This window comes from Oncorhynchus kisutch, linkage group LG17, assembly GCF_002021735.2.
Source record: "Oncorhynchus kisutch isolate 150728-3 linkage group LG17, Okis_V2, whole genome shotgun sequence".
In the NCBI taxonomy this organism is placed as follows: domain Eukaryota; kingdom Metazoa; phylum Chordata; class Actinopteri; order Salmoniformes; family Salmonidae; genus Oncorhynchus; species Oncorhynchus kisutch.
In genome coordinates, this window is record NC_034190.2 from 9,759,797 (window position 1) to 9,784,067 (window position 24,271).

The 24,271-nt window shown below is 43.9% G+C and overlaps 3 protein-coding genes across 5 annotated transcripts; 2 read left to right on the forward strand and 1 right to left on the reverse strand.

The window, feature by feature from the left end:
* Positions 1-923: 923 nt before the first annotated feature.
* LOC109907164 (succinate dehydrogenase [ubiquinone] flavoprotein subunit, mitochondrial) lies at positions 924-15,079 on the forward strand. 2 transcript variants are annotated; one of them, XM_020504973.2, is made up of 15 exons: positions 924-1,079; positions 2,276-2,353; positions 2,575-2,736; positions 4,181-4,324; positions 6,790-6,954; positions 7,109-7,257; positions 7,820-7,944; positions 8,300-8,468; positions 10,505-10,700; positions 10,892-11,066; positions 11,277-11,395; positions 11,552-11,663; positions 12,107-12,237; positions 12,531-12,644; positions 14,504-15,079. In XM_020504973.2, exons 1-15 carry the CDS (start codon positions 1,020-1,022, stop codon positions 14,588-14,590), a joined length of 1,986 nt encoding a protein of 661 aa, XP_020360562.2. In that variant the 5' UTR covers positions 924-1,019; the 3' UTR covers positions 14,591-15,079. The 2 variants fall into 2 exon arrangements, with proteins under 2 accessions (XP_020360562.2, XP_031650951.1); XM_031795091.1 differs by having other exon boundaries at positions 948-1,079; positions 7,109-7,296.
* A 339-nt stretch (positions 15,080-15,418) lies between these two features.
* Positions 15,419-20,701, forward strand: LOC109907166 (proteasome subunit alpha type-2). Its single transcript, XM_020504974.2, has 8 exons — positions 15,419-15,547; positions 16,067-16,143; positions 16,349-16,481; positions 16,722-16,844; positions 19,739-19,820; positions 19,916-19,989; positions 20,203-20,260; positions 20,420-20,701. The coding sequence occupies exons 1-8, from the start codon at positions 15,507-15,509 to the stop codon at positions 20,534-20,536; spliced, it is 705 nt and encodes a 234-aa protein (XP_020360563.1). The 5' UTR covers positions 15,419-15,506; the 3' UTR covers positions 20,537-20,701.
* ntaq1 (N-terminal glutamine amidase 1) lies at positions 20,698-22,361 on the reverse strand. Of its 2 annotated transcripts, none has more exons than XM_020504975.2 (6): positions 22,173-22,361; positions 21,896-21,995; positions 21,767-21,817; positions 21,470-21,618; positions 21,273-21,397; positions 20,698-21,158 (listed from the first exon to the last, which is right to left on the reverse strand). In XM_020504975.2, exons 1-6 carry the CDS (start codon positions 22,250-22,252, stop codon positions 21,052-21,054), a joined length of 612 nt encoding a protein of 203 aa, XP_020360564.1. In that variant the 5' UTR covers positions 22,253-22,361; the 3' UTR covers positions 20,698-21,051. The 2 variants fall into 2 exon arrangements, with proteins under 2 accessions (XP_020360564.1, XP_031650952.1); XM_031795092.1 differs by having other exon boundaries at positions 22,227-22,344.
* Positions 22,362-24,271: the final 1,910 nt, after the last annotated feature.

Below are 24,271 nucleotides of genomic sequence, written 5' to 3' on the forward strand. Positions count from 1 at the left end.
AGGATAGTCTTGAACGGAGCTCTTCCAGTTTATTCTCCAGTGATTGCATGTCGGCCAATAGGCCGGATGTTACAGGCGGATAACCCAGTCACCGACAAATTCTCACAAGGTATCCGGATCCGCAGCCTCTGAATCTGTCTCCTCTTCATGCGAATGACAGGGATTTGGGCCTCTTCCGGGAGCAGCAGTATATCCTTAGCGTCAGGTTGTTCGTCTGGCCTGCAGAGGTAGCATACAGAAAATTCAATGAGTGTTACCATATCCGACTAATGTGAATGGGCAGCTCACCATAATAGAGTTAACTGCTCTGGTAACGTTATAAGAACACAATCATGAAACAATTTATTAACGTACAAATGGGGTAATTTGTGCAAAATGACCACATCATTCAGAATTGAGGGGGCATATCTTTACTGAAGATAAACTACACAGTTGTTGACTGGTTGACTGCCAAGCTATAACTGTCAGAACAAGTATATCGATCACACAAACACAATTTTGCAAAGGAAGGTTTTGCCTCATCATCTTGACCGCTAGCTTTGTTTTGGAAAGGCTAATCTGTCTCAATACATTATGCATTCAATTCCATTCAAACCAATTTAGTAAAAAATATTTACCAAAAGGAAAGCATGGATTAAATAACTTTGCAGATAGATACCTTTATGTTCATGAATGTCTCTTCAATCGAACCTCAATCGTCTCTCTTAGGAAAATAAACATTCCGTAATTTCCCACCTAGAATCCGCAGAGGGGAGTTAAAATTGAGTTAATTTAGATATCGTCAATATAATGACGGAAATCGAATTATTTTGGTTGTAAAATATGATAACCTTTACATATAAATTACTTGACTATATAATGCATTCTGTATTTCATCAATGAGGATTATTTATTTTTCACTTGACGAAATGAAACCCTCTCTTGAGATGGTATACTCCGGCACCGGCATAAACTGGGACCCAAGACGTGTCAGAGGGGTTTGGTAACGTTGATTTTATCAGACGAAACGAGTACCCATCATGGCTGCTGTGTGTACTGCCTCCCGTGTCCTCGCCAAAAAGGTGCTGTCAGCCAAGGCGGTAAGTATTTGGAAACAAACTTTTGCTGTAGAATATCACTATGACCTACTTTATATGTTGACTTCGTGAATGTGTTCATATGAGCTGGTATTCGCAGCATCAGCCGGTAATGATGGTTCACCATTGCTGTGGTTTCGTAACGTAGCTAACGTTAGCTACTGTAGCTATTATTTTCTATACGATACGAAGAGGGAGCTAGCTTCGTTTCTGTCGCAGTTTCAATGTTGTCATTTTACGTTTCCATAGCAAATCGATTCTGACGAATAACTTGATTTAATATACTTTTAATTTTGCTTAATTATTGCGGTTGGGTTGATTCTTACGGTAGCCATAAACATCAGTGCATTGAAGGTCACAAGCAAGGCAAGTTACTTAAGATCTGTGGCTAGTTCCCAGTGGGCGAATTCGTTTAGCATGGCCCGGTGCCCCTAGCAGGCGGTGTTTTGATATTTGCGACAATTCCATTGGCCCTAAGGAGAAATCTCCACTCACCGGGGCACCGGGCCATGCAAAACGAACTGTTGGCTGAGTTTGTGTTGACAGTCAGTCACTGATTTATTTATTTTAATCACAAATAATGCCTCGACTGTTTTGAATGCATGCTGTGTTTTTAAGAGGGGATTTGAGATTGGTTGCGGAAGAAAAAGCAAATACGTTTTTTGTTTAGATGGGAGGAAGTGAGGATAATCTACGACACCAGAGACGTTTACCTAAATTAGCTATATGATTTTGAAATCTATATTTGTCACGACGTAATGTAAATGAATCCGAACTCTCCTACACATTAGTCTGTGTTTACACAGATACAAATGTGTATCTCTCCTCTCAGAAATATTGGTTGGAATGCTTTTATGAAGCACTATTATGCATGTTGTGTAGTGATTATTTTTTTTTTTTTTTAAACACACACAACTAGACAACTTTGTTGCTGCATTGTTCTCACCTTATGTCACAATCAGCTGGATTGGTTTCTGCTGCATTTGAAAACAGTGAGCAAACTAGACTAACTTTAGAAACCTATAGTAAAGGTTTACATTAACTTGAAGGAAAAAAAGCCATTGCCATTGTGTGGATTAGCCTAGTGTTTTTAAGCAAGTACTTAAGTACTTACTTAAGCGAGTACTTACATCAATAGCCAAGCATAACCTATGATTTAGGCCTATATTGACCTACCCTCCCCTCCCCTCCCCATTTAGCTTCCGGCAGTATCCCAGAGCTCCAGGAAGCTCCACTTCTCAGTCTATGGGAAGAACAACTCTAAAGTATCAGATGGCGTAAGTCTGCAAACTCCCATGTTCATCATTGACAGTACTATATGAAATTATTCTATATTTATTTTTTTGCACAAACAATATTGACTTTTTAAATTTGTATTTGTCTCAGTGCTTGTAGAGGCAATTTGTATACATTTGTATGAACAAAACTCTTAACTAGAGAGAATCCTGAAAAACACTGAAATGCAGCTCTGTTTTGTTTTGTGGGTCGTTGTTTGCAGATGTCCACACAGTACCCTGTGGTAGACCATGAGTTTGATGCAGTGGTAGTGGGTGCCGGCGGAGCAGGGCTTCGTGCTGCTTTCGGTCTGTCTGAGGCTGGCTTCAACACAGCTTGTGTCACAAAGCTGTTCCCCACCAGGTCACACACGGTGGCTGCACAGGTAGGTCAAGTTATATCTACAAGAATCAATAGAATGTGACCATGTCACAGGAGGGGATATGACAGATTGTCCCCTTTTTAACCTCTCTAGGGTATGTGATTACGCTAGTGTCCCACCTGGCCAACATCCAGTGAGATTGCAGAGCGCCAAATTCAAATACAGAAATACTCATTATAAAAATTCAGAACATATACAACTATTTTACATAGGTTTAAAGATGAACTTCTTGTGAATCCAACCACGGTATCAGATTTAAAAAATGCTTTACGGCGAAAGCATACCTTTAGGATTATTTGAGAACATAGCCCAGCAGACAAATCATTACAAACAGTAACCAGCCAAGTAGAAGAGTTACGCAAGTCAGAAAGAGATAAAAAGTAATCACTTACCTTTGATGATCTTCATATGGTTGCACTCAAGACATTCATTTATTCAATAAATGTTCCTTTTGTTTGATAGTCTCTCTTTATATCCGAAAACCTCAGTTTTGTTCGCGTTTTCTTCAGTAATCCACAGGCTCAAACGCAGTCACAACAGACACAACAGACAAAAAAATCTAAATTGTATCCGTAAAGTTCATAGAAACATGTCAAACGATGTTTATATTCAATCCTCAGGTTGTTTTTAGCCTAAATAATCGATAATATTTCAACTAGACAATAACGCCGTCAATATAAAAGGTAAACAAGAAAGGCACTCTCTCGGTCGCGAGCATGAAAACGCTCTGTGTCACGTCAGGGTCCACTCATTCAGACTGGTCTTACTCCCTAATTTTTCAGAATACAAGCCTGAAACAATTTCTAAATACTGTTGACATCTAGTGGAAGGCATAGGAACTGCAATTTGAGTCGTAAGACAATGGATACTGTAATAGCATTTGAATAGAAAACTACAAAAAAAAAAAAAAATCCTACTTCCTGAATGGATTTTTCTCAGGTTTTTGCCTGCCAAATCAGTTATGTTATACTCAGACATTATTTTAACAGTTTTGGAAACTTTAGTGTTTTCTATCCAAATCTACTAATTATATGCATATCCTATCTTCTGGGCCTGAGTAGAAGGCAGTTTAATTTGGGCACGCTTTTCATCCAAAATTCCAAATGCTGCCCCCTACCCTAGAGAAGTTAAGTGTAGTGTTGCATTTTTAACTGTTCATTAAAATGAGGCCACTTTCACTCTGTCCACGGAAGGCAGCAATGCCATTTTAAAGTCCCAATGAATGAATCATATCCCACTGCAGTGGCGTTATCAGCCACCTTAATGTGTTACACTTGTATTAAGCCTAACTCCATGCGGTCTCGATATAAAGCCGTCCAAAGTTCATGCTGATCATGCACTTTGAAACTGCCGTTGACGCACTCTCTGCACTGACAAAATGCCCATTATTCCTTTAAGATTATTTATCTTTCTCCCAGTGGTCCTAAACAGTTGTTTTTGCATTTAGGGTGGGATCAACGCAGCCCTTGGAAACATGGAGGGAGATGATTGGAGGTGGCACTTCTACGACACGGTGAAGGGATCTGATTGGCTGGGAGACCAGGACGCCATCCACTACATGACAGAGCAGGCTCCACATGCTGTGGTGGAGGTGACACACACACACACACACACACACACACACACACACACACACACACACACACACACAGAGTAACTTAAATTAAACTATGCCTCTGACAGTTCTTCTATAGCAAATATTGCCCTGTATGGAAACCTAACCAACAGCCTCTTGAAAGGGGAGGTGGAAGAAGGGTCCATTGGGGGAATGTGGCCTGCTAACAGGGGAGGTGGAAGAAGGGTCCGTCGGGGGAATGTGGCCTGCTAACAGGAGGTGGAAGAAGGTTCCGTCAGGGGAATGTGGCCTGCTAACAGGGGAGGTGGAAGAAGGGTCCGTCGGGGGAATGTGGCCTGCTAACAGGGGAGGTGGAAGAAGGGTCCGTCGGGGGAATGTGGCCTGCTAACAGGGGAGGTGGAAGAAGGGTCCATCGGGGGAATGTGGCCTGCTAACAGGTGAGGTGGAAGAAGGGTCCATTGGGGGAATGTGGCCTGCTAACAGGGGAGGTGGAAGAAGGGTCCGTCGGGGGAATGTGGCCTGCTAACAGGGGAGGTGGAAGAAGGGTCCATTAGGGGAATGTGGCCTGCTAACAGGGGAGGTGGAAGAAGGGTCCGTCGGGGGAATGTGGCCTGCTAACAGGGGAGGTGGAAGAAGGGTCCATTAGGGGAATGTGGCCTGCTAACAAGGGAGGTGGAAGAAGGGTCCGTCGGGGGAATGTGGCCTGCTAACAGGGGAGGTGGAAGAAGGGTCCATTAGGGGAATGTGGCCTGCTAACAGGGGAGGTGGAAGAAGGGTCCGTCGGGGGAATGTGGCCTGCTAACAGGGGAGGTGGAAGAAGGGTCCATTGGGGGAATGTGGCCTGCTAACAGGGGAGGTGGAAGAAGGGTCCGTCGGGGGAATGTGGTCTGCTAAGAGGGGAGGTGGAAGAAGGGTCCGTCGGGGGAATGTGGCCTGCTAACAGGGGAGGTGGAAGAAGGGTCCATTAGGGGAATGTGGCCTGCTAACAGGGGAGGTGGAAGAAGGGTCCGTCGGGGGAATGTGGCCTGCTAACAGGGGAGGTGGAAGAAGGGTCCATTGGGGGAATGTGGCCTGCTAACAGGGGAGGTGGAAGAAGGGTCCGTCGGGGGAATGTGGTCTGCTAAGAGGGGAGGTGGAAGAAGGGTCCGTCGGGGGAATGTGGCCTGCTAACAGGGGAGGTGGAAGAAGGGTCCATCGGAGGAACGTGGCCTGCTAACAGGGGAGGTGGAAGAAGGGTACGTCAGGGGAACGTGGCCTGCTAACAGGGGAGGTGGCCTGCTAACAGGGGAGGTGGAAGAAGGGTCCGTCAGGGGAATGTGGCCTGCTAACAGGGGAGGTGGAAGAAGGGTCCATCGGTGGAATGTGGCCTGCTAACAGGGGAGGTGGAAGAAGGGTCCGTCAGGGGAACGTGGCCTGCTAACAGGGGAGGTGGCCTGCTAACAGGGGAGGTGGAAGAAGGGTCCGTCAGGGGAACGTGGCCTGCTAACGGGAGGTGGAAGAAGGGTCCGTCAGGGGAATGTGGCCTGCTAACAGGGGAGGTGGCCTGCTAACAGGGGAGGTGGAAGAAGGGTCCGTCAGGGGAACGTGGCCTGCTAACAGGGGAGGTGGCCTGCTAACAGGGGAGGTGGAAGAAGGGTCCGTCAGGGGAACGTGGCCTGCTAACAGGGGAGGTGGAAGAAGGGTCCGTCAGGGGAATGTGGCCTGCTAACAGGGGAGGTGGCCTGCTAACGGGAGGTGGAAGAAGGGTCCGTCAGGGGAACGTGGCCTGCTAACAGGGGAGGTGGAAGAAGGGTCCGTCAGGGGAATGTGGCCTGCTAACAGGGGAGATGGAAGAAGGCTCCGTCAGGGGAATGTGGGCCTGCTAACAGGGGAATGTGGGCCTGCTAACAGGGGAATGTGGGCCTGCTAACAGGGGAATGTGGGCCTGCTAACAGGGGAATGTGGGCCTGCTAACAGGGGAATGTGGGCCTGCTAACAGGGGAATGTGGGCCTGCTAACAGGGGAATGTGGGCCTGCTAACAGGGGAATGTGGGCCTGCTAACAGGGGAATGTGGGCCTGCTAACAGGGGAGGTGGAAGAAGGGTCCATTCTAAAAGAGCTGCAGTAGAACTCAAGGGCCCCTCATACTTGGACTCTTCATGGGATGTCCTTTTTCATACCTTCTGATGTATCCAAACAAGTGGAAGTGGCCTTTCAATGCCCTTAATCTGTTCTGCAATGTTGCATAGCTGCCTTTTTGTAGACTTAAAAAATTTGATTTAATACATTCTGTGTAATTCAATATTGAGCTAAAATGCAAGTGTAATTATGTAGCCTCTACTTTTGGGGGGGATTCAGTTGAAATCGCCTTAATCACAAAGGATTGGCACAACATCAACACAAACACTGATAGGCTGATCAAATTAAAACATTCATGTATTATTTGTTATGAAAATAACTGTTGTGAAGCAGCGAGTTGACTTTTTTTTTTGTGTCCCCAGCTGGAGAACTTTGGCATGCCCTTCAGCCGTACCGAGGATGGTAAAATCTACCAGAGGGCTTTTGGAGGCCAGAGTCTGAAGTTTGGCAAGGGAGGCCAGGCCCACCGGTGTTGCTGCGTAGCTGACAGAACTGGCCACTCCCTCCTGCACACACTCTACGGACGAGTATGTCACACTCTTTGGACTCTAAATCTCATAATTCACCACTTGCAGTCCTCTGAATCCCCTTTTGCTGACACACTGCTTTTAGAATCTCAAATTCTGGCCTGTTTTTGCCAGTCGGTCATCTATCACTCTTCTATGCTTCTCACTATTTTAGTCTCTGAGGTACGACACCAGCTACTTTGTGGAGTACTTTGCCCTGGACCTGCTGATGGAGGATGGAGAATGCAAGGGAGTAATTGCTCTCTGTATGGAGGACGGATCGATCCACCGCTTCAGATCCAAGAACACGGTCATCGCCACAGGGTATGTATTCAGATCCAAGAACACGGTCATCGCCACAGGGTATGTATTCAGGTCCAAGAACGGTCATCGCCACAGGGTATGTATTCAGGTTTAAAAACATGGTCATCGCCACAGGGTATGTATTCAGGTCCAAGAACGGTCATCGCCACAGGGTATGTATCCGTCTCTGTCAGGTGTTTCTGTTGTGAATAAGTATAGTTAGAAGACTTTTTAATTTATTTAACCTTTATTTAACTAGGCAAGTCAGTTAAGAACAAATTCTTATATTCAATGACGGCCTAGGAACAGTGGGTTTAACTGCCTGTTCAGGGGCAGAACAACAGATTTTTATCTTGTCAGCTCGGGGGTTTGAACTTGCAACCTTCCGGTTACTAGTCCAATGCTCTAACCACTAGGCTACCCAATTCATTTGGATGTGTGAGCTTTGTTTTACCAGTTATACCCAGTTTAGAACGTAAACTTTTTAACAATTCGCACCTGAACAGAAGGTGCCTCCTTGATGACAATTTAAAGTGCTCCTATTGTGCCCTGATTCTTACTCCTGCCTCTCTGCTCGATCTAGTGGTTATGGCCGTACCTACTTCAGCTGCACCTCAGCCCACACCAGCACAGGAGACGGTAATGCCATGGTGACCCGTGCAGGCCTTCCCTGCCAAGACCTGGAGTTTGTCCAGTTCCACCCTACAGGTCAGTCCCATATCGGATTGGCAATACAGGCCTGTCTGCTAGGGAATGGACTTATGAGACAAAAATAACATTTGAAATAAAACATTTATTGGAGAAGACTGGATTAGCGCTCAGAATAGGCCTATCAGAGTTGTCGTCTTGAAAATGTTTCTGTGTAACTGTAACTGCTGAATAATCCTGTGTGTTTCATAACATAGTATTGTTGATATCGGATAAGTCAATCACATGGTAATGTAAGTCAGAGGGCTGGCAGACTAACCCTTTACATACTGTGGCTACATAATCATACTATAAATGTAATTGGGTGTGAAATGCCCTCCCTCAGTGCTGATTTCATATAACGTTATCCCTCTAGGCATCTATGGAGCCGGCTGTCTGATCACAGAGGGTTGCCGTGGTGAGGGAGGAATCCTCATCAACAGTGTGGGTGAGCGCTTCATGGAACGGTACGCTCCTAACGCCAAGGACCTGGCCTCCAGAGACGTGGTGTCCCGCTCCATTACCATCGAGATTCGAGAGGGCAGGTAAGATCACCGCCAAGGCCCCGTCTTCCCTGAGCAACCCACAGAATCATTGCACTGGATAACTGATACATACAGTGCCTTCAGAAAGTATACAACCGCTTTGTTAGGGCAAGCCTAAATAAGTTCAGGGGTAAAAATTTGCTGAACAAGTCTCATAATAAGTTGCATTGACTCACTGTGTCTAATCATATCTGTAACCCACACATACAATTATCTATGAGGTCCCTTAGTTGAGCAGTGAATTTCAAACACAGATTCAATCTCAAAGACCGGGGAGATTTTCCAATGCCTTGCAAAGAAGGGCACCTATTGGTAGATTGGTAATAAATAAATAAAAAGCAGATATTTAATTTCTCTTTGAACATGGTGAAGTTATTAATTACACTTTGGATGGTGTATCAATACACCCAGTCACTACAAAGATACAGGCGTCCTTCCTAACTCATTTGCCGGAGAGGAAGGAAACTGCTCAGGGATTTCACCATGAGGCCAATGGTGACTTTAAAACAGTTTTGAGTTTAATTGCTGTGATAAGACCAAATCTGAGGATAGATCAACAACATTGTAGTTACTCCACAATACTAACCTAAATGACAGAGTGAAAAGAAGGAAGCCTGTACAGAATACAACTGTTCCAAAGCATGCATCATGGTGGCAATAAGGCACTAAAGTAAAACTGCACAAAAATGTGGCAAAGAAATTAGCTTTATGTCCTAAATACAAAGCATTATGTTTAGGGCAAACACAACACTGAATACCACTCTTCATATTTCTAAGCATAGTAGTGGCTGCATCATGTTATGGGTATGCTTGTCAATTGGCAAGGACTAGGGAGTTTTTTTTAATGATAAAAAGATAGAATAGAGCTAAGCACAGGTTAAAAACCTGGTTGTCTGCTTTCACACAGATACTGGTAGACAAATTCACCTTTCAGCAGGACAATAACCTAAAACACAAAGCCAAATATACACTGGAGTTGCTTACCAAGACGACATGGAACGTTCCTGAGTGGCCTAGTTACAGTTTAGACTTAAATCGGCTTGAAAATCTATGGCAAGACTTGAAAATGGTTGTCTAGCAATGATCAACAACCAAATTGACAGAGCTTGAAGAATTATTTAGAAGAAGAATATGCTAATATTATACAATCCAGGTGTGGAAAGTCTTACACAGAAAGACTCACAGCTGTAATCACTGGCAAAGATGATTCTAACGTATTGGGTGTTAACACTTACATTAGACATCTGTATTTCATTTGGAATAAATTAGCAAAAAAATCTAAAGATGTGTTCGCTTTGTCATTATGGGATATTGTGTGTAGATGGGTGATGTTTTTTAAAATGTTTATACATTTTTGAATTCAGGCTGTAACACAACAAAATGTGGATTAAGTCAAGGGGTATGAATACTTTCTGAAGGCACTGTATGTGGGATGCTGCATGCTTCATGGCTGTCAGACCAGTGATTTGATATCAGCATACACGGTTTTAAAATAACCAGTCAAATGGTTTCAAATAGTCAATCTAGATCCATTTCAAATGCTTTGGTAAACTAAAATCGAGCTGCAAGAAATGCACTTTAATTTGGAAACAGGAAATGGAATTAATTTGTAATCTACCCATAACTTCCAAATTCTAATGGGGATGACCCCACCTTGCTATGAGTTTCAGTTGTGAAAGACTACTGTCATGCCAACAGCCCTGTATCTGAGTGACCCAGAGAAACCCTGCGTGAACCTGTCATGCCAACAGCCCTGTATCTGAGTGACCCAGAGAAACCCCGCGTGAACCTGTCATGCCAACAGCCCTGTATCTGAGTGACCCAGAGAAACCCTGCGTGAACCTGTCATGCCAACAGCCCTGTATCTGAGTGACCCAGAGAAACCCAGCGTGAACCTGTCATGCCAACAGCCCTGTATCTGAGTGACCCAGAGAAACCCCGCGTGAACCTGTCATGCCAACAGCCCTGTATCTGAGTGACCCAGAGAAACCCCACGTGAACCTGTCATGCTAACAGCCCTGTATATGTGTCCCTAGGGGATGTGGCCCAGAGAAGGACCATGCATACCTGCAGCTGCACCATCTCCCCCCACAGCAGCTGGCCACTCGTCTACCCGGCATCTCTGAGACCGCCATGATCTTCGCCGGCGTGGACGTCACCAAAGAGCCCATCCCCGTCCTGCCCACTGTACACTACAACATGGGAGGAATCCCCACCAACTACAGGGGACAGGTAACTAGCAGTACCCATAACCAAATAAATGCACTAGATCTGCATATTTTTAAAAGTGCTGTTGAATAACTCTAAAATAAGTAGACGGATACAATGAGAGCTCTGTGTCGAGTCTTAACTGGGTCTCCCCTAGGTTTGATTACATTAAACCTTTTTATTATATAATTATTTACTGTCCTGTTCTCCCACAGGTCATCACCCACACAACCGAAGAGGGTGATAAGGTGGTGCCAGGGCTGTTTGCCTGTGGCGAGGCCGCCTGTGCCAGTGTCCACGGTGCCAACCGTCTGGGAGCCAACTCCCTGCTGGATCTGGTGGTGTTTGGACGCGCTTGCGCTCACACAATCGCTGACATCTGCACTCCAGGTAACCACTTCATACTCTCTGGGTTTTTTTTTCAAACCTTTGCCCTCAGGACAAAAATCACATGCATTAATGGATTGTCCCACAGCCTTTTCAATGTGAATGCTAAGACTCCCTTGAAAAATTATCTCAATGGGACTAACCTGGATGACTAACAGATTTCTAAATAGTTAAATACATGTTTACAATCCTGGCAATGTGATGGTTCTGAAGGAGAGAAGCTCTCCCCCCTGAAGCCCAACGCAGGAGAGGAGTCTGTGGCCAACCTGGACAAGCTGAGGTTTGCTGATGGCAACATGAGGACCTCTGAGATCAGAGTGAACATGCAGAAGGTATGGATCCTAAAAACTGGATCGGGGATGTCTTAACATCCATAATAGGGAATTGACCTTGGATGTTTGTCAAAAGTACAGGTAATGGGCTTTAATGAGGACTTGTACAGTACCGTCACGTCTTCTCTAAGCATGTGTCCCTCTCTCCGCTGTCAGACCATGCAGAACCACGCTGCTGTGTTCCGTACCGGCAAGGTCCTGAAGGAGGGATGTGACAAGATGGACGCCGTCTACCAAACCCTGGACGACATCAAGACCTTCGACAGAGGTCAGCATGTCTGCTGATGTGATAAGAATAGACTTTCAATTGCTCCTTTTAACAGAGGCCGATCTTTGTTGTCCCATTTGTTGGGCTTGGTTGTAAAAACGTCAAACATGCACGTAAAGATGTTCTGTAGCACTCTCCTTCACTCGGTCTCCCTCCCCCTCAGGTATTCACTCGGTCTCCCTCCCCCTCAGGTATTCACTCGGTCTCCCTCCCCCTCAGGTATTCACTCGGTCTCCCTCCCCCTCGGGTATTCACTCGGTCTCCCTCCCCCTCAGGTATTCACTCGGTCTCCCTCCCCCTCAGGTATTCACTCGGTCTCCCTCCCCCTCAGGTATTCACTCGGTCTCCCTCCCCCTCAGGTATTCACTCTGTCTCCCTCCCCCTCAGGTATTCACTCTGTCTCCCTCCCCCTCGGGTATTCACTCTGTCTCCCTCCCCCTCAGGTATTGTGTGGAACACTGACCTGGTGGAGACCCTGGAGCTGCAGAACCTTATGCTGAATGCTGTGCAGACCATCAACTCTGCCGAGCAGCGCCAGGAGAGCAGGGGAGCCCACTCCAGAGAGGACTTCAAGGTAAGAACTGAAGACACAAACCACTCCTATACTAGCCTGGTCTGCAATGACAATTCACTGAAGAAACAAACCACTCCTATACTAGCCTGGTCTGCAATGAATGTGTCTAGTAAAGTGAGTTTTTCTTCACAGTAGGGGTCTCGATGTGGACATAATAAAGTAATGCATATTGACAGTCAATGCTTTTGTGTAGACATCCACCATAAAACAACTATAGGTGCAGTCTCTCCAGCAGTAGTTGTAACAGTATGTAGACTGGTGTCATTCTGAAAGATGCCTATTTAACATTGCAGGACCGTATGGATGAGCTGGACTACGCCAAGCCTCTGGCGGGACAGGTCAAGAAGCCCATTGAAGAGCACTGGAGGAAACACACCCTGTCTACTGTGGATCCGAAGACCGGGAAGGTAAACCCAAATTGATGCCTAATTTTTATTTATTTTATTTTAACTTTTATTTAACCAGGCAAGTCAGTTAAGAACTAATTCTTATTTTCAATGACGGCCTAGGAACAGTGGGTTAACTGCCTGTTCAGGGGCAGGACGACAGATTTGTAGCTTGTCAGCTCGGGGGTTTGACCTTACAACCTTCCGGTTACTAGGCCAACACTCTAACCACTAGGCTACCCTGCCGCCCCCACTCTAACCACTAGGCTACCCTGCTTTAACTTCATTTTTCTAAATATAAATGACAGGATTAATTGTAACTAGGGTTGGGTGGTATAACTGGGGAAGCCAAGCCAGTGGGGAAAAAGCCATATTACAACCTATGTGTTGTGATAATTGTTGCTCTATAACCTGTTAGTTCATATGCCTTGACACTGTGATATAAAGTCAACCATTTGTTTCATCACAAAACTAGAGAGCAGCATCTGTCCGGTGAAGTCGAGAAAACACATTGCATGTAACAAACAGTTAAATGACCTACATGTTGCCGACATTTTCACAATTATTGATTTAGAACCACAGATTTAGAACCACAGATTTAGAACCACAGTTGCCGCAAGCCCAATAGGAAACGTGAGCTGCCTCCACTACTCGAGAACCATTTCAACTTCAACATCATCAAATCACCTCTGTTTTAGTCTAATAGTGACAACTAAAAGATTACAAAAACAATTTAGTCCAATCAACGGAGGTGAAATATGGCTATCCATGGCGCTGATTTCTGTGTGTGTGGGTGTAAGTAGAAAAACATGTTGATTCACCCTACTTGTAGAGAAACGACAATGCCATTCTCTTTCATGTTAGCGACGTGGTCTATGACTCTACACCTTTTTTTTTTTGTCCTAGGCTACCTGGCTAAAATACTTGCTTGCTAGCCCAACTTGATTTCATGGGTAACGATTACCGAGCTAGTTTTAACATTAGCCTACTACTTCTAGCTACATATTGAACTTGCATCCTCTCAGGCCAGAGACACAATGTATGAATTTAGGGTTAGATCAGAATCGCCGTTCTAATCATTGGCCAGTACAGATAATTAAGTAAAACCACATGTCCCTATCGCCATCCATGGCTAATTTAGGAAAGGGACCATTTTAGCCCACCGGAGGACAACCACACAACGAGATGCAACAATTCAAGTTTTCTGTCAATGACGTTTGGCTTGGTGTGATTGGTCTGAAGCCAAATCCAAACTGTCTTCCCTTGACACTGGGCCAGGACCATTTATAGCTGAGCTCACTCCGTTTACCTCAACGCTGATTTGGTTATTGTATAAAACATTTTCAGCAAGGGATGCCAAATGCTCGCTGGCTTTGCTTGCATTCAATGCTACGGGCGGCAATTACATTTTTTTGTTGGTCAGACAGCATCGGATAAATGGTCTACACATACAGAGACCGGGTCAGTGAGATGATACATTCAGCCCTTTGCTAATTGAAGGAAAAATTAGGAAACTCAGACGAAAGGTTTCTTTATGTATATTTATTATTATTTGGCCAAATTTTTTTTTTGGGGGGGGGGGCCTGGCGTCCCTTGGCATCTATGTCCTTATGTACATGCCACTGTAGTTAGATTCAACTTTATAGTTAGTTATAACAACTTTATAGTTAGTTATAACAACTTTATAGTTAGTTCTAAGCAGTGGCGTAGCACCTCATCCAGTCCCCAATCAAAAGCATACGTTTGTATACGGTATATCCCTCAAGCCTAATTGTAACATACGTTCATGCTTAACAGCACAATGATAGCGGAGTCTAGGTACATGCCAATGTACATTGGCCATCACTCACTCATTTCTCCCTTCTGTGCTTTTGTTACAGGTAACTCTGACATACAGACCTGTTATTGATAACTCACTGGATGCAGAGGACTGTGCTGCTATCCCTCCCGCCATCCGTTCCTATTAAGCACCATATACCGATCCAATGCAGACTTTTATTTTATTATCATTTTATTCATGATCAGAATGGATGCTTTTGCAGTTATCATTTATATGAAGTTTCAACCGGATTTTCCCTTTGCTCATAAATACTATATGTGGAATATTTCATATGTTCAATAATAAACTGAAACTTATTGTAACCTTCAGAGAATTGTGCAAAATGGAGTGTTTTGTGTGTACTTTCAACTTTCACCACATTTGCTATAGTTCTTATAGGCAAATAAATACATATTTAATATTTAAATATTGAATGATTCTAGAAATCTGTGTAAAAAGAAAAGCATAATCACCATGAGGGGGGGTGGGGTGAACCATGTTTAAGATATCCACACACAATGCCAATACAATACTCAATTTGTTCATTCTGTCCTTTGCTCAACTGTATGTAAAGTTCTGTTCACCTTGCATGCTTAATGTGCTGTTGATTTTATCTCAATAAAGATGCTCAAATAACTAAATTCCTCCTGTCTTAGTGATTGTAGGGCATCTCCACAATGCCATGTTCCATCTGAAATACAATAATTGTATTTGAAGATGAAAGGAATAGAGAGAATGACGTATTTATTTTAAACCATTTTCACTTATGTAAATTACCTGTGTTGCATTTATACCAGTTAACATCCACTCTCTGACCACACCCCTACAAAGAATAACAAAACAACCCCTTTCTATTATAAATTGCATTATAATACTTGTAAAAAACGTTCATGAATTCCGAGAATCCTGTGAACGTTATGTGCATGTTTCATATCACCCATGTACCCCCATATACATATGCCCTTCGGTTTCACATAGAAATAAATGGGCGGAACCGGAACTTCATGTAGTTCATTTCCGCTATCTGGTCCGTCCAGCAAAACGTTCCTCAAAACAGATGAACAATGGCTGAACGAGGATATAGTTTCTCCCTCACTACCTTCAGGTAAAGTAAAAATAAAAATAGATTTCTGCATCGCAAAACGTAGTCAATTAACATCTTACTGCGAGGCCATATTCTGCTATAATTGTGATCTTGATCTTGCTCAATGGCCATTAAAAACACCTGAGGCAACTCTGCAAGAGATGCAGTGTCACGCCGATGCTAACTAGCTAGCTTCTTACCGGTAGCTGTTGGAAGAGTTCAAGCGGGCTAGCTAGCGTAAACCAATTGATAGCGCTGTAATTTAGGCTAATGTATGATTATTTGTAGCTCCTGTAGTGGCTAGCTAAATGGCTAGCCCCCCCCCCCCCCCCCCCCCCCCCCTGTTACGTTAGCTGGCTACATAGCCGATACTAGTTTAGTTTTGTCTACTGGCTACTCAGTTATCTAGCGAGATATGTAACGTTAGCTAGCTAAGTAAATGGATGTAACTGATTTAACTTAAAACGTTTCTATGAACAGGTGCAGATTAGTGCTATAACTAACGTTTACCTAGTTACATATCTTCCTCGTTCCTTACAGCCCCTCTGGGAAGCTGGTCCAAATTGAATATGCCCTGGCAGCAGTGGCCGCAGGTGCACCCGCTGTAGGAATCAAAGGTGAGTAGTTAGATTAAAACATTTTGATGCAGGTAGTTTATATCCACCTTATTTATTTATTGTTTTTGATTTAATAAGTACACAGGCAATTAAACACCTCAACAGACTTAGACCCAACTAAACATTCACTTTTATTATCACCTCAAGTTATGAGAGCTGATTCCAAGCATTATAATGTCATGTAATTGTTCTTCCCTAACTACAGCCTCAAATGGAGTTGTCTTGGCAACAGAGAAGAAACAGAAGTCCATCCTGTACGACGAGACCAGTGTTCACAAAGTTGAGCCTATAACCAAACACATTGGTATGGTGTACAGTGGCATGGGACCTGACTACAGGTAATGAGGAAATGGGGAACTCATTCTTACTGTAAATCAACTTCAGCATGTAGTATTATACATATGCCAACTACCTATGTACTCTAGTATATTATATATAGAAACATGATGTAGTTTTATAGAATATTGCTAAGATCTTATTTCTTAGCATACATGCTAAACCAAGTAAACTAAAGGTACAGTCCTTGACTGTAATGAGACTACTGGGCTCGGGAGAGATACTCTTTGTTGTGTTGACAGGGTGCTGCTCCGGAGAGCCAGGAAGTTGGCCCAGCAGTACTTCCTGGTGTACCAGGAGCCCATCCCCACAGCTCAGCTCGTTCAGAGGGTGGCCTCCGTCATGCAGGAGTACACACAATCAGGGTATGGAGTACGATACTGTAGCTACTTATTGAGGATGAATGTTTTGCTTACCATGACTGATTACAGTTCTCTCAGCTTAAATGACCAGATAAAGGTGGAGTAGTCCAAAAGTCAACTGTTTATTCATCATTTATTCAGTGCACTAGGAAAGTATTCAGACCCCTCCCACTTTCCCTCATTTTGTTACGTTACAGCCTTATTGTAAAATGGACAATGAAAACCCAATCTACACACCATACCCCATAATGACGTTGCGAAAACAGGTTTTTGCAAATGTATTAAAAATAAAAACTATTTTCAGACTCTTTGCTCTGATATCCATTCACAGACTTGAGAGCATCTCTTTATTCTCTGTTACATGTCGACTTAGCCTTAGAGCTGTTTGGCATAGACCCAATCGTTCATACTGGAAATCTAGTAGCCTCACTAGAAGTAGTTCATCCTGAAAGGCCTAATTCATGACTTTTTGGAAACTCATGTCTCTCTCCATCTCTCTCTCGCTCACACACCCCTCACACACATATAGTGCCTTTGGAAAGTATTCAGACCCCTTGACATTTCCCACATTTTGTTACAGCCTTAATCAAAAATAGATTTTTTTTAAAACTCAATCTACACACAATACCCTGTAAAGACAAGGTGAAAACAGGTTAAGACATTTTTGTGAATGTATAAAAAAAAATGTATTTACTTAAGTATTCAGACCCTTTGCTATGAGACTCGAAATTGAGCTCGGGTGTGTCCTCTTTCCATTGATCATCCTTGAGATGTTTCTACAACTTGATTGGAGTCTACCTGTGGTAAATTCAGTTGATTGGACATGATTTGGAAAGGCACACACCTGTCTGTATAAGGTCCCACAGTTGACAAGGCGTGTCGGAGCAACAACCAAGCCATGAGGTCGAAGGAATTGTCCGTAGAGCTCTGAGACAGGATTGTGTCGAAGCACAGAACTGGGGAAGGGTACCAAAAAATGTCTGCCGCATTGAAGATCCGCAAGAACAATGGCCTCCATCATTCTTAAATAGAAGAAGTTTGGAACCACCAAGACCCTTCCTAGAGCTGGTTGCCCAGCCAAACTGAGCGATCAGGGGAGAAGGGCCTTGGCCAGGGAGGTGACCCGATGGTCACTCTGACAGAGCTCCAGAGTTCCTCTGTGGCGATGGGAGAACCTTCCAGAAGGACAACCATCTCTGCAGCACCACACCAATCGAGCCTTTATGGTAGAGAGGCCAAACGGCAGCCTCCTCAGAAAAAGGTACATGACAGCTTGCTTGGAGTTTGACAAAAGGCACCTAAAGGACTCTGACCATGAGAAACAAGATTATATAGTCTGAGGAAACCAGGCACCATCCCTACAGTGGAGCATGGTGATGGCAGCATCATGCTGTTGGCATGTTTTTCAACGGCGGGGACTGGGAAACTAGTCAAGATCAAGGGAAAGATGAACGGAGAAAAGTATAGAGAGAGCCTTGACGAAAACGTGGCCCAGAGCGCTCAGACTGGAGTGACGGTTCACATTCCAACAGGACAACGACTCTAAGCACACAACCAAGGCAACGCAGGAGTAACTTCAGGACAAGTCTCTGAATGTGGTTCAGCCAGAGCCCAGACTTGAACCCGATTAAACATCTCTGGAGAGATCTGAAAATAGCTCTGCAACAACGTTCCCATCCAACCTGACAGAGCTTGAGCGGCTGCAGGGAAGAATGGGAGAAACTCCCTGAATACAGGTGTGCCAAGCTTGTAGCGTCATACCCAAGAAGAATGGGAGAAACTCCCTGAATACAGGTGTGCCAAGCTTGTAGCGTCATACCCAAGAAGAATGTGAGAAACTCCCTGAATACAGGTGTGCCAAGCTTGTAGCGTCATACCCAAGAAGAATGGGAGAAACTCCCTGAATACAGGTGTGCCAAGCTTGTAGCGTCATACCCAAGAAGAATGGGAGAAACTCCCTGAATACAGGTGTGCCAAGCTTGTAGCGTCATACCCAAGAAGAATGGGAGAAACTCCCTGAATACAGGTGTGCCAAGCTTGTAGCGTCATACCCAAGAAGAATGGGAGAAACTCCCTGAATACAGGTGTGCCAAGCTTGTAGCGTCATACCCAAGAAGAATGGGAGAAACTCCCTGAATACAGGTGTGCCAAGCTTGTAGCGTCATACCCAAGAAGAATGGGAGAAACTCCCTGAATACAGGTGTGCCAAGCTTGTAGCGTCATACCCAAGAAGAATGGGAGAAACTCCCTGAATACAGGTGTGCCAAGCTTGTAGCGTCATACCCAAGAAGACTCGAGGCTGTAATCACAGCAAAATGTGCTAAAACAAAGTACTGGGTAAATGGTCTGAAATACATATGTAAATGTAATAGCAGTTTTAAAAAATATATTTCTAAAACTTGTTTTTGTTTTGTCATTATGGGGTATTGTGTGTAGATTGAGGGGGAGTAAACTATTTAACCCATTTTAGAATAAGGCTGTAACATAATAAAATGTGTGAAGTCAAGGGGTCTGAATACTTTCTGAATGCACTGTAAGCAGATGTCACAAGTGCTAATACAGATACCCAGCTTAAAACCACAAAGCGCAAGCAATGCAGATGTAGAACACAGTGGACAGGGAAAAGTCTAGAAAGACAGGAATCTAGAGGAACAAGGCTCCGAGGGGGTAGCCAATCCTCTTCTGGCTGTGCCGGGTGGAGATTCTAAAAGTACTTCAATGTTCATTTTCAGACTATCAAGTAAGAATCATAGGATGTAACAAAATTACTCTGGGGGGAGGGGGGGGGGGGGTTATTCTAATGTAGTTCATTTAAATTGATCAATGAATGCATTCACGATGGAGTCAATTTGCTTCATGTAGGCTTAAATGTTTTAATGTGTCGTCTTACGTTGCAGGGGTGTCCGTCCTTTCGGAGTGTCCTTGCTGATCGCAGGTTGGGATGAGGACCGACCATACCTTTTCCAGTCTGATCCGTCTGTAAGGGCTGGTTACCACAATTTGCTATCTGAGCATATTTGTCTGTTTGTTGTGAGATGATAAATTGATAATCATGTCTGTATTTCTCTACCCAGGGAGCATATTTTGCCTGGAAGGCAACTGCTATGGGGAAGAACTACGTCAATGGGAAAACATTCCTTGAGAAAAGGTATTTCAATTTACCCCCCTACACTGTACAATGACGGCCTACCTTGGCCAAACCCTCCCATAACCCCGACAACGCTAGGCCAATTGTGTGCCGCCATATGGGGCTCTCGATCACGGCAGGTTGTGATACGGCCCGGCATCGAACCAGGGTCTGTAGTGACGCCTCTAGTAACCCTTTAATAAATGTGGGGGTAATGTGTGTCTCCTCACTCAGATACAACGAGGACCTGGAGCTGGAAGATGCCATCCACACAGCTATCTTGACATTGAAGGTGAGTGACTGCGTTGTAAACGTATCCTATGTGGGAAGGTTCTCATCTCTGCCCCTTTTCTATGCTCTCCTGTCATCACATATGTCTTAAGAGACCACGGGACTGTCTTGTGATCTTTCAGTTATTAGCAGAATCCTGAATGCTATATTTTATTCACAGGAAAGCTTTGAGGGTCAGATGACCGAAGACAATATTGAAGTGGGGATCTGCAATGAAGCAGGCTTCAGGCGACTGTCACCCGTAGAAGTGAAAGACTACTTGGCGGCCATTGCTTAAAGAAAAAGTGACTCGTTGGTGTGATTTGTTTCGTATTTGGTTATTACTGAAATAATTTAGACTCTACTGTATTTTCAACATAACAGCATTTATTTTCTTTGTATTCCCAGTTCCTCCTTCCCCTCTGACAAGTTCAGTACCTATCAATAAATGCCAGAAACTAAAGCTCCCATGTTTTTATTTACATCTTGTGCTTATCGCACAAAAAACATTTCCACAAAGACAAATGCATTAATTGCCTTAAATGACGTTAAGATACATTTTACAACTCATCCCTGTACAGTTTGCTTCCTATGCATTGCATTTAAGGCTATACAATGTGTAAATGTAGTTTGTGGCATCTGTATTCCTGGCAATTCCTATGGCTTCCTTCTGCCACCAGGATAAGGAACCTAGCATTGAGAATGGTTATTTCCAGGATTGTGACCCTGTAGTAGTCTTGAGCTGAGAAAGGCAGAAAATATCCAGCAGGTAACCACCAATCTGTATGAAGTATATTCATTTCAAACCAGCGATCATAATTTTTCTGCAAAGTGTTTGACAAATTCAGAGAGACTATATACATGTCCACATCCCACTTTGGAGTCCATACTGATGAAGTCATCCAGGTTCATTTTAGAGTCTAGAACGGAAAAAAAACATTATTCCGTTAAGACAACCCTCACACAGACAAATGTGATTTCCATTCAAATATTGAGTTTTACAAGAAGAAATATGTAATAGGACCGAGCTGTACCTGTTGTTTCAATACAAGGATACAGTGGTGGAGGCATGCGCCATGTCCCATCGGCATTTTTCATATGTGACCGGTCCGAGGCAAAGTTCTTCAGGTAGGCATCTGCAGGAATAACTCGCAACTTCCTGGAAAGCGTTGAATAGACGAGTGTTTATCATTGAAGAGAACCGGTTACCATGTTACACATACTTGCTTACCTCCAGAAAGCTGGTTTCAGGCCATGATCTGTATGGAAGGCTTCTGTAGTGTAAACATGGGAAGGACAGGAGAAAGGCAGGACTGTATCCAGGTCATAAATAAAACTCTGTCCCTGCTGATTCTGATGAAGTAGGACAACGTGATAATCCTACAAACAGAATGATGTTATATTGTGACTGTTGTAATAGTTTACAGTGCAGGCTACAATATTTTTCCTATAATGTTAAAGACAAGGGTGTGGCTTCATATTTCCTCCATCCTCTGTCTGAAAATGAAAGCCAAGGGACAGTGCCTACCCAAACAACAGGTTCATCTCCACGACTGGACCTCTGTTTCCATATAGGGATCTGAGAGGAATGGAAATTCATCAATGATTATAACAGAGTAAAGGGTTAACAATGACATTTTAACGACCTACAACTTACCATTCTTCTTTCATTTGATATAAATACTGCATACACTTCGTCCAAATGTATTTGCGTTTGAGTCTTGATGTGTTCACATAGTTTCCAGACATTTTCCTCACTGAAAAAGCAAGATGTTAAAATGTAATTCATGCACCCATTATATTAGCGGACTACTTCACTCCATGGTGAATTAAATTCATATGAACTTCACCATGGAGTGGAGTTTATTCCGCTACCATTGTGTATTGAGCTTAGCCACCTAGCTTCATCCTGAGCATGCATTGCGGACATTTACCAGTAACAGCTTGTGTACACGCATTCATCCCTGGATGGAGTGATGTTCACATACTTTGAGGAAACGTGTTCTTTATGCATGTCTTCCCTGAAAATGTAACAGACTGACCCTAATCAGCAGTTGATTTTGCAGCAGTTGATTTTGCAGCAGTCTGCATATTTTGGTGTTACATTTTTAAGTGTCCGCCGGAGGACGAGAGTCGTCTTCTTCTGTAGTATAATGGCGGTCCGCTATTAAGGTGCATGCCGCCACCTAATGTGCCGGAGTGTGCGATCAATCATGGTTTGGCTAATTATGTACTACTTATAAAATAAAATCCTTACTTCTAACAAACCCTCCCCAAAACCCCACCTCTTCAAACTATCTCTATCATACTGAGTCAATCCATCCTTGAGATTATTCATCATAAAAATAAAGATGTAGACAGTAACTTGTTACCCTTAATAACTCTGTTGCCATATCCACAATAATCTTCAACCGGACATTTCTGCTTTCCACAATCCGATTTTCGTGAATTTACTACCAAAATGTCCTTTGAACACAGCACATTTATGGGAGCAAGCTTTCTGAAAAGGCCTTGAGACCATGTCAGGACTAGTAGAAGCACCAGTTCCTTCACATTTTCTTTAATATCATCTATGGAGATAGTGGGACCAAATAAATGACTCCACTCAATTTAGCATAAGCTCCAGGGACATGGTTTTTAGTAAAGGGTGTTTTGCCAGTAACCGAAAGGTCTCTGTTTCGGAATCCCAGAGCCGACTAGTCGAAGGATCTGTCGATGTGTCCCTGGGCAAGGAACTTAACTCTAGTCGCTCTGGATAAGAGTGTCTAGTAAAATATAAATGTTTCTTGGTGTTCCCCTTTCTATCACTGGCTTGGATGTCGCTACAACTCACATGCTACGCACGAGTTTGTCGGTAGGGGGTGACATCCCATTGCAGAATGTGAACTTGTTCCTTGTTTTCCCTTACATAATTTGCTTTAACACTTTCATGTGAGTCCACAGGCAAAATGTGCATTTTTAGGGTAGTGGAACTGTCCCCAGAATTTGTTTAATTTCCATTGCAATATTTAGCGAGACTCTCTCTCCCTCTCTCCCCCTGTCCCGGAGACACAGAGAGAGTACCGTATCAACTTAAGCCCTCCTTATTTGCAGAATGGACATCTCTGGCCTGCTATCATACACTGAGTACGATGAAACAGCATCCATTCTTCAGATGTTCACCTCTTCTGCTGCCCTGGGTGCCATGGATGTGGAGCTCATTGTTAGGGTCGACTTGTTTAGGTCTCAACTCACTCAAAAAGGCGGTAAGAATGTGAAATAGCGGGCTTCTCACAGTTTCTGCTCCAAGCTGCTATTGTTAGTCTCATTGATTTTCTCATTGATTTCTGGTGTTTTCACTCTCAAACAAGGATTTTGCTTTGTGTTTGCCTCTGTAAGTGAGGTTAAAGATTGTATTTCCCATAGTTGTCTCAGATTCTTTCCACCTCAAGATTGACACACTGTAGCTGTTTGTTTATCACAGTTCGTAAGCCTAGTAGGATCAGCTTTTTCCATCAGAGGTTAAAACAACATACCCAGGATTGGTCTTTGCTCTGTAGAATACATATCAGCCCACGAAACCCTTACACTTAATGATAAAATATACTGTTTTACCTGAATTAGGTTTTGTGGGAAGTGCCATTTTTTTTTTGCATTACAAAAGATTTGTACATGTATAAATTAAATCACATTCAAAACAATCATGAGACCAAGCAAGAATGTCAAACCACTGACTTTTTCTCTATAGTAGATTATATGAAGAGAAGCAATTGTTGGAGAGGAGAGCAGAGAGACAATCTCCCCCCCTTACTCTCTCTCTGTCTCCCCCTTCCTCTCTCTCTGTCTCCCCCTTCCCCTCTCTCTGCCTCCCCCGTCCTCTCTCTCTGTCTCCCCCTTCCTCTCTCTCTGTCTCCCCCCTTCCCCTCTCACTGCCTCCCCACTTCCTCTTTCTCTGTCTCCCCCTTCCCCTCTCTCTGTCTCCCCCCTTCCCCTCTCTCTGGCCCCTCCTTCCTCTCTCTCTGTCCCCCCCTTCCTCTCTCTCTCCCCCCTTCCT

Excerpts from the sequence above, each read along its gene's own strand:
- LOC109907166 (XM_020504974.2), top strand. The coding sequence starts at position 15,507 with ATGGCTGAACGAGGATATAGTTTCTCCCTCACTACCTTCAG. Across the intron at positions 19,821-19,915 it reads TTTTCCAGTCTGATCCGTCT|GGAGCATATTTTGCCTGGAA; the intron begins GTAAGGGCTGGT and ends TTCTCTACCCAG. Across the intron at positions 19,990-20,202 it reads AAAACATTCCTTGAGAAAAG|ATACAACGAGGACCTGGAGC; the intron begins GTATTTCAATTT and ends CTCCTCACTCAG.
- LOC109907164 (XM_031795091.1), top strand. The coding sequence starts at position 1,020 with ATGGCTGCTGTGTGTACTGCCTCCCGTGTCCTCGCCAAAAAGGTGCTG. Across the intron at positions 6,955-7,108 it reads TGCACACACTCTACGGACGA|TCTCTGAGGTACGACACCAG; the intron begins GTATGTCACACT and ends TCACTATTTTAG. Across the intron at positions 12,645-14,503 it reads TGGATCCGAAGACCGGGAAG|GTAACTCTGACATACAGACC; the intron begins GTAAACCCAAAT and ends CTTTTGTTACAG.
- ntaq1 (XM_020504975.2), bottom strand. The coding sequence starts at position 22,252 with ATGCATAAAGAACACGTTTCCTCAAAGTATGTGAACATCACTCCATCC. Across the intron at positions 21,996-22,172 it reads GTGTACACAAGCTGTTACTG|TGAGGAAAATGTCTGGAAAC; the intron begins GTAAATGTCCGC and ends TTGCTTTTTCAG. Across the intron at positions 21,619-21,766 it reads GAGATGAACCTGTTGTTTGG|GATTATCACGTTGTCCTACT; the intron begins GTAGGCACTGTC and ends TTCTGTTTGTAG.